This window comes from Cebus imitator, unplaced genomic scaffold (genome assembly GCF_001604975.1).
Source record: "Cebus imitator isolate Cc_AM_T3 unplaced genomic scaffold, Cebus_imitator-1.0 Scaffold194, whole genome shotgun sequence".
In the NCBI taxonomy this organism is placed as follows: Eukaryota; Metazoa; Chordata; class Mammalia; order Primates; family Cebidae; genus Cebus; species Cebus imitator.
This window is the reverse complement of record NW_016107509.1, coordinates 1,589,056-1,598,739: the sequence shown is the minus strand read 5'-3', so window position 1 is coordinate 1,598,739 and position 9,684 is coordinate 1,589,056. Positions and strand designations below refer to the sequence as shown.

The window sequence follows — 9,684 nt, the reverse complement described above, 5'->3', positions numbered from 1 at the left end:
TAAAGAGACGGGGTTTCACCATGTTGGCCAGCATGGTCTTGATTCTTGATCTCTTGACCTCATGATTCACCCGCCTCGGCTTCCCAAAGTGCTGGGATTACAGGCGTGAGCCACCACGCCTGGCCAAAAAGTTCTTATTTTCATTAGATCAAACATTATATGGATATGTTAAAGGAATTTTTGTTTTTTGTTGTTTTTACTTGAGAAACTTTAGCTATTAATGTGGAGAGTAGTTTTGTTTTTTATTTTTGTGGCATTTTTACCAGTCAACAGAGAATGTGTTGATGTCTGCCAATATACTAATGTACTAAACACAATTGATTGATACAAAGGGAATACAAAAAACTGGCTGTTGTCCTCAATCTTATGATTTAGTGCAGCTGTTCTCAAAGTATAGTTCCCCAAACCAACAATCTCAGCATAATCTGAGAACTTGTTAGGAAAAGCTAATTACTGGGCCTTCCAGGACATTCTGATGCAGGTTGAAGTTTAAGAAACACCTATCTGGTGGAAAAATCTTTGTACTTGTAAATGATATTAAAAGCAACATTTTTAAATCGTCCATAAAACCCTGAATCAAAGTTTAACATTTGCTTAATCACCCCCAAGCTGTATTCATTGATGCCTATTTTTTGTTTTCGTCATTTACTAATTATTTCCCTACTCCCTTTTTAACAGGTAAAACAAAGAATAATAAAAATATATCACAAAGTATTTCCAGTCAGCCTATGGAATCCAATCCCAATGTAGTCTTAGCAGATGGAACTAATCTAGCAGTTAAAGGTTCTTTTGAAACAGAAGAATCTGGTAAGAATTTCATTTTGTTAATATCACCAATCCAAATCTTAATATTAGTCTCAGAATTCAAAGGCAGAAAATATTGTTTAATTTGGAAGTAGAAGTTGTTCAGATTATCACAGGTCATTTTTGTACTTTTAGTTTTCTCTCCATTAAAAACAATTATAAGTCTTTGGTAGTTTAATTTTTAAAAATTTGGGGTATTCTTTTACTATAAGCTTTTTTTGTTGGTGTATGTTTGTTTTTTTGGGACAGGGTCTCGCTCTTGTTGGAGTACAGTAGCACAATGGTAGCTCACTGCATGCAGCCTCAAACTCCTTGCCTCAAATGATCCTCCCAACAGTTTGAGAAGCAGAGGTAGCATTACAGGCATGAGCCACCACACTCAACCTCATCCCTTTATAATGCAGTCAGTTCTTGACATGCACAATTTAGTTTTAATAATGTTGCTTAGTTGGTCAGAAGTCTATAATGTTTATTAAGGCACATCCTTTCTACTCACCTGTTTTTAAATGTTATCACCTGCTCCCACCACTAAAAAATGTAATGGCTTCCAATGTTCACATCCTGTCCTCCAGAGACTAGTTTTGGAGAATCTCAGACTGCATGCCTCCTTTAATTCCTCTGCCAACAGTGAAGTCCAATTCTCCATTTCTTCTTAGGCTGAATTATAGTGGGTTGTGTTTTTCTCAGTATATGTAGTCTAGAAGATTGTGTTTCACTTGAGTCTGTCCTGTTCAAAGTGAAACTTGAAACCCTGCTTTCTGAGAAACTCTTCCTACTTCACTGAGAAACTACTTATCCTGAATTTGTGTGGCCTCTACCCAATTTTCATGATTCTCCCCACAATAAGGATTCAGATGTACTGTGTACTAAATATCAAGTGTCATATTTAATGCAATTAAAGTAGTCCCCTCTTATCTGTGGGGCATGTATTCCAAGGCCCCCAGTGGGTGCCTAAAATTGGGCGGTACCAAAGCTTATACAGTATTTACTGTTTTTTCCTATTCCTATGGTAAAGTTTAATTTAAAATTAGTCACAGTAAGAAATTAACAATAGCTAAAAATAAAATGGGGCAGTTATAACAATATATTGTAAAAAAATAAGTTATGTGAATATAGTCTTTCCTCAAAATATCTTTTTTTGTTTGTTTGTTTGAGACAGAGCGTTGCTCTGTCCCCCAGGCTGGAGTGCAGTGGTGCGATCTCGGCTCACTGCACCTTCCGCCTCCCTGTTCAAGCGGTTCTCCTGTCTCAGCCTCTCAAGTGCCTGGGACTGGAGGTGTGTTCCACCATGCCTGGCTAATTTTTTGTAATTCTAGTAGAGATGGAGTTTCACTGTGTTAGCCAGGATGGTCTTGATTTCCTGACCTCTTGATCCACCTGCCTCGGCCTCCCAGAGTGCTGGGATTACAGGTGTGAGCCACCATGCCCAGCCTCAAAATGTCTTATTTTACTGTACGTACCTATTTTTAGACTGTGGTTGACTGTAGGTAACCGAAACCACAGAAAGCAAAACTGCAGGTAATGGGAGACTGCTGTACATGCTAGCTGACATAACTTTTCTGGTTTTTTAGAAAATATTTTTCATACTAGTTCAAATTCATGTCTTCTGTCCTAAATTGTGAGTGCTGTAAGACACAGTGTATCAAAAATGCTGTGTTGTTTTCTGAAACACTTTCCAAGCCAGGCACAGTGGCTCATGCCTGTAATCCCAGCACTTTGGGAGGCCAAGGAGGGCAGATTACTTGAGGTCAGGAGTTCAGGACCAGCCTAGCCAACATGGTGAAACCCTATCTCTACTAAAAACGGAAAAATTAGCCAGGTGTGGTAGCACTTGCCTGTGATCCCAGCTACTCAGGAGACTGAGACAGGAGAATCGCGTGAACCTGGGAGACAGAGGCTGCAGTGAACTGAGAATTGCACTACTATACTCCAGCCTTGGAGACAGAGTGAGACTCTGTCTCAAAAAAAAAAAAAAAACACTCTTTTTCTCTCACTCAGTTTATGATACCATCTTTATAAGATCTCCTCGTACAGGCCTCCTTTATAATCCTTTCTCATGTGGTGCCTTTTGTTCTTGTACCATTACAATTTTTGCCATGCTTTCTTACGACTTTCTGTTCTATAGTTGGTTCCTTGACTAGACTAACCTCTCCAAGATTAGAGACTGGATCATTCATCTTTGTATCCCAGTAACCAAGCACGTTTGGTCTTCAGTAAATATGTTTAATATTAAACAGTACACAATGAGATCAAGTGTCAGTCATGCAAAATGTACTTGGCCTCATTTCACCTTTAAGAATATGTCAGATAGGTCGGGTATGGTGGCTCACTCCTGTGATCCCAACACTTTGGGAGGTCGAGTCAGCAGATTAAAGTCAGAAGAAATGGTAGAAGTTGAAAAAGTTAGCATTTCAAAATAAACTGCATGTTTGGAGCCAGCGCGTTTTCTACCTATTGAAATATTCTATTTTTTTTTTTTTAAACCTTTTTACTTTTTCCTTCGTTGTATCATCTGTCTTCCGAGAAGCTTAGGAAACAGTTTGCCAGTTGTGTAAAAAGTCATCAGTAACGGCTGGGCGTGGTGGCTCATGCCTGTAATCCCAGCACTTTGGGAGGCCGAGGTGGGTGGATCACAAGGTCAAGAGATTGAGACCATTCTGGCCAACGTGGTGAAACCTCGTCTCTACTAAAAATACAAAAATTAGCCAGGTGTGGTCATGGGTGCCTGGAGTCCTAGCTACTCAGGAGGCTGAGGCAGGAGAATCGCTTGAACCCTGGAGGTAGAGGTTGCAGTGAGCCAAGATCATACCACTGTACTCCAGCCTGGCAACAGAGCAAGACTCAGTCTCAAAAAAAAAAAAATAAATAAGTCATCAGTAATTAGAAAGTACCTGTAAATTTTTTGATACACAGAAAATGAGAAATACAGTGTATCAGACTTCCACTTACTGGTATACAAAGATTAGTTATTTCCTTGGCAGAATAAGTTTTATGGCAAAGATGACTACCTCAGAAGCTGAACATATTTACCATATCTTTATACCTTCCTGGTACTTTGCAGATGGTCAGTCTGGTCATCCCCCATTTTGTACATCCTATCAGAATGATGACCCATTAAATGCTTTGAAGAATAGCAACAGTCATGATGTGCTTAGACATGAAGACCAGGAAAATTTTTCCCAAATAAGCTCCAGTATACAGAAAAAAGCTGTACTCATTGAACAAAAGTGTGACATTGACATTACCTTTGAGTCTATGCCTAATTTGAATGACTTTAACCAAAGAGGGAATTCTAATGCTGAATGTAACCCACATTGTGCTGAATTATACACCAATCAGATATCTACTGAAACTGACATGGCTATAGAAATTGAAAAGAACTCTTTATCTTCAAATGTACCAAATGAATCTCAGTTACAGACTGAGCAGCCTGATATACCAATTACTTCATTTGTTTCACTTGGTTGTGAAGCTAACAATGAAAACTTAATTCTCTCTGGGAAAAGTTCTCAACTTTTATCCCAAGATACTTCATTAACTGGAAAGCCATCTAAAAAAAGTCAATTTTGTGAAAATTCTAATGATACAGTAAAACTTAAAACTAATTTTCATGGTTCCAAGTCACCAGATCCTAGTGAAATTCACAAGAGTAAAATAGAAATTAATAATGTTTTAGAACCAGTTATGTCACAGCTATCAAATTGCCAAGATAATTCTTCTCTTCAAAGTGAAATATTACCTGTGTCTGTTGAAAATTCACATTTAAATGTATCTGGAGAACAAGTAGAAATTCATCTTGGAGATTCACTGTCTTCTGCTAAACAACCATCTAATGATTCAACATCTGTTGAGTTAAGTCTTACAGAAAATGAAGCTCAGCCATCCAAGTCTGAGAAGTCACAAGAGCCTTCATCTTCTGTAAAAGAAGAGGATACTATTTTTCTCTCTTTAGGTGGAAATAACTGTGAGGAAGTTGCACTGATGCCTCCAGAAGGTACTCCTATAGAAAACAATGACCCTCTTCCTCCAGAATCTGTGTGTTCTTCAGTGGGAGATCCTCACCCTGAGTCCCAAAATACTGATGATAAACATTCTAGCAACAACTCAGCAGAAATAGATGCATCAAATATCGTCTCTCTCAAAGTTATCATTAGTGATGATCCATTTGTTTCCTCAGATACTGAACTTAACAGTGCTGTTTCTAGTATCAATGGAGAAAACCTGCCAACTATAATCTTGTCCTCTCCTACTAAATCACCTGCCAAAAATGCAGAATTAGTTAAATGCCTATCTTCTGAAGAAGCTGTAGGTGCTGTTGTTTATGCTGAAGTAGGGGATTCAGCTACAATGGAACAGAGCCTTTTAGCATTCAAACCTGAAGACTCTGCAGTAAACAGCACTCAGAATGAAGATGGCATTACTTTTTCAGCTAATGTTACACCATGTGTTTCCAAGGATGGAGGATATATACAGTTGATGCCAGCCACGAGCACAGCTTTTGGCAATTCAAATAACATTCTGATAGCCACCTGTGTGGCTGATCCAACAGCCTTAGGAACATCTGTAAGTCAGTCTAATGTAGTGGTGTTGCCTGGAAATTCTGCACCTATGACTGCTCAACCTCTACCACCTCAGTTACAGACACCACCAAGGTCAAACAGTGTGTTTGCTCTCAACCAAGCTGTATCACCAAACTTTTCACAAGGTAACTTTTGTAACATAATTGAAATTTGTTTCTCTGGGTTGGGATCTAATTTCTTTTGTATGTGATGTTATTGACCAGGAAGTAATAACTCATGGATGGTACAAGAAAAGATTCTGAAATTTGTATTACACTGCTTCTTTACGATAGCTAATTCAAACCTTTTTTTTTTTTTTTTAATCTAGTAAGCTATGGGCTTTAGTAGTTTTTTTCCTTTCCACAAATACTCTCAATCTGTGTGCTAATAAGCTACAAAAAACAGAAAAGACAGACTAATTTATCACTGAGCTGTATAAAACCCAATGTTGTGGGGGAGTTTTTTTAAAAATAGCTGTTACAGTCATGTTCTTCAGGGAATTTATCATTTATTTGGAGAAACGTTCAGTAAAAACTGGAATTTCGACTGGGGTTGGGTGGTAGCCCCTGCCTGTAATCCCAGCACTTTGGGAGGCCGAGGTGGGCAGATCACCCAACGTCAGGAGTTCGAGACCAGCCTTACCAACATGGTGAAACCCCATCTCTACTAAAAATACAAAAAAGAAAATGAGCCAGGGGTGGTGGCGGGCACCTGTAATCCCAGCTACTCGGGAGCCTGAGGCAGGAGAATCAACTGAACCCAGGAGGTGGAGGTTGAAGTAAGCCAAGATTGTGCCATTGCACTTCAGCCTAGGCAGCAAAAACAAGACTCTGTCTCCAAAAAAAAAAAAAAATTGAATTTCTTCTTTTATAAATCCTAATTTTTCACTGCCTTCCACCTTCTAGACTCGATCCCTGTCTTTAAAATCCTCTGTTCATGTCTGGGCGCAGTGGCTCATGCCTGTAATCCCAGCACTTTGGGAGGTCGAGGTGGGTGGATAACCTGAGGCCAGGAATTCAAGACCAACATGGTGAAACCCTGTCTCTACTAAAAATACAAAATTTAGCTGGGCGTGGTGGTGGGCGCCTGTAATCCCAGCTACTTGGGAGGCTGAGGCAGGAGAATCACTTGAAGCCAGGAGCCAGAGGTTGCAGTGAGCCAAGATCACGCCACTGCACTTCAGCCTGGGTGACAGAGCAAGACTCCATCTCAAAAAAAAAAAAATCATTTTTTCATAGGGGCTTTTGTGGCATTTATTGCATGCTGTGTTATATGTAGTTAGTGATGGATATGCCTGTCATGTTCATAATTTTTATTGTATGTTCCTCAGAGACAGAGCTTACGGCACATTCATTTACATTTCCTTATGTGTTGGTTCCCAAGCTTCCCTCCTTTCCCTTTTTGTTACTTTATAAACATAAAATAAAATTTCATTAAATATCAACAATTAGTATTAAACCTAATGGGTCTGTTTTAAGTGCTGTTACAAATTCCATAAAGGAGAGGTCAGAATGGAGTAGAGAAGGTAGGGCTTGAGCTAAAGCTTAAAGAATTAAGGTAGGATTTGGACTTAAAGGACTTTTTATAACTTATAAAATCCATAAGTTAAAAAGAGAAGCAGCGCCAGCATAGATAGAGATGCCATAGTGGGTTGCATGAAAATGAGGGGATCAACCTGACAGCAGTTAGTGTATTAGGCAAAAGTTTGTTTATGGGACGGGACTAAAGTACAGTAGCCACAAACTATATTGTTGACTTCTAAGGACCATATAGTAATTATAATTTTACAATTACAAAAATTACAGAATTATAGTTTTCCCTCCACAGTTTTGTCCAATTACGTGTTTACCTTACCCCTTTTTGGGCCAATACCATTGAGATATGTAATAGGTTGGGGTTATAAGCGTACTCCTATAAATATTCAGTGGGGGTTCTAATTTTCTGGTATAAGACTCAGACTTGAAACATTTACCACTCATTTTCTAACTAGTTTCATTATTTTTCGAGGAATCCAGATATGATTATAATATAATTTCTTGGCTGTAGAGTCTTATGGTTGCTCAAGATGGTTCACTGTGACTGAATAACACAAGACCATCTTAATATTTGGATTGACTTTTTCTTTGCTAGCCTTGCTGCTGTTCCTAAGTCAGGTTTTTTTTTTTTTTTTTAAGGAGAGTAGATCATAAGGAAGAGTGATTGTTCATAAAATTTATTTCAAAGCAATAATTAATTTGGTGTGTTGTACCCAAACATTTGAAAGAACATCTTATTTTAACACGAATTGTTTTTTTAGGATCTGCCATAATAATTGCCTCTCCAGTCCAGCCTGTACTCCAAGGAATGGTAGGGATGATCCCAGTATCTGTGGTTGGACAGAATGGAAATAACTTTTCTAGTCCTCCTCGGCAGGTAAGATTTATGAACTGAAAATGATGCAGTGATGCTTTTCAAGCTTAGTGTAATTAATGGCTTTTTCTCTTCTAGGTCCTTCATATGCCTTTGACAGCACCTGTATGCAATAGAAGTATCCCTCAATTCCCTGTCCCTCCAAAATCTCAGAAGCCTCAGGGACTAAGAAACAAGCCTTGTATAGGTACCGTTTTTAAGTTCATTATTGTCAACTTTATGTCTGTATATTCATTTGTTTGCACCAACACCTCAGTGTTTTTTTTGAATACCTAAACCATTTTACCAGCAAGTCATCACCCTACATTTGCTCATAACAGATGTCACAATGCCGCCAACTGTTACTGAACAGCTTTCTTTCTGAGAAAATTGTTTCCTTTGTTGATTCTGTTAGCTTTTGCCCACTAGTCCTTGGTTTGTTCTTTGCAGCTACCCTAAGTTAAGTATGATCCCTATTTTTCCCAACACCTTTCAAGTGTTTAGTGAATGGCTTGTATAATTGTATGAGACTTTAGAGCAGTTCTTCGTGTATTTTGGTGTGTATATGAACTACTTGGAGATTTTGTTAAATGCAGGTACTGAATTTAACAGGACTGGCACAGGGCCTGAAATTCCTCATTTCTAGCAGCTCCTAGGCAATGCCAGTGCTGCTGGTACTGGACCATACTTTGTGAAGCAAGGCTTTAAAGTTTGCAAATTACCTTCCTTTGTTCGAACCTACTTCAGCCAGCTTCACAACTATCTCTTTACTCATGCGAAAAGCCTGGCAGTCGTTCTTAAAACATATTTTTCCTCTCTTTCTTAGTTCAAGTATTTGTCACTTTTCATCTAAGTTGTATCAATAGTATTTTGTAGTCTCCCTTCTTTTAGTCTCTATTGTTTCAGATCACCTTATATCTGCTTGCTGAGTAACTTTTTTTTCCCTAAAGTACAAATCTGAATATGTTGCTTCCCTGCCTAAAATCTTTCAGCAACTCCCCTTTGCCCACAGGATAATATTGAAATTTCTCAGGGTGAAGTAAATGCATACATTTGTCATCTCATCACTATCAACCTCTCCATTCTCGTCTCTTACCACTTCCCAGCATGGAACCTTTGTACAAACCATAGTTACTGTTCACCTTATACTTCGTGATCTTTCTTGTCCCTACACCTTCACCAATGCTATCTCTTCTACTACCTAGAAATCCCCCTTCTTACGCAGCTCTTAGCCTCAGTCTGGTTCTTATTTATCCTTAAACTTAACTCAAATGTAACTTTATCCTAGGAAGCATTTTTAACCAACGGTGGCTAAGGTGGGTATTCCAGTTTTATTGTTTTCTTTAATTCTTAGTGATACCTATGCTACAGCACTTAACACATTACATTGTGAGTGTTTCTTCTCAGTAGTCTGAGTGTCTTAAATGCACTGATTATAGAGAACTCACTAAATGCTCTCATCAAATCAGCCTTTCCTTAGACTAAACAGTGCACATCTATTGATGTAGGCTTAAGTTGCATTTTGACTTACTGAGGCACCCTCTTAGATTTGTGTCATGTTATAGCTACTCTGTTATTTTTATGTTCTTTCTCTAGTTCATTCCTCTTAATGGCCATTTGATATCTATCACTTGCATAAACCTATTTTGTTTATCTCCTATCAATGGACTTTTAAGATATTTTCAGAGTTTTTGATCTGACATACAATGTTATGAGGAATATCTTTGTAAATGCCTCTGTGTGGACCCATATGAGAGTTTCTTTGGAGGCTTATTCCCAGAAGTCTTTGGGTATATGGCGTATACATAAAGAAGAAAGTTTATACTGCGACCATTATTTTTTCTGCTTCCCTCACAACACTACCAATGTTTGATGCCATGTGATAGTTTAACTTTTGCCACTATGATGGATGTAAGGTGGTATCTCATATCAT

General features: G+C 38.4%; 1 protein-coding gene across 2 annotated transcripts in view; it reads left to right on the top strand.

The window, feature by feature from the left end:
- Window positions 1–9,684, top strand: part of LOC108316914 (protein NPAT) — a 62,194-nt gene that overhangs the window by 43,002 nt on the left and 9,508 nt on the right. For both annotated transcript variants that reach the window (XM_017547061.2, XM_017547062.2), the window contains exons 12-15: window positions 679–807; window positions 3,866–5,509; window positions 7,660–7,775; window positions 7,851–7,959. In XM_017547061.2, coding sequence (XP_017402550.1) covers window positions 679–807; window positions 3,866–5,509; window positions 7,660–7,775; window positions 7,851–7,959 — 1,998 coding nt within the window. The remainder of the gene's footprint in view (window positions 1–678; window positions 808–3,865; window positions 5,510–7,659; window positions 7,776–7,850; window positions 7,960–9,684) is intronic.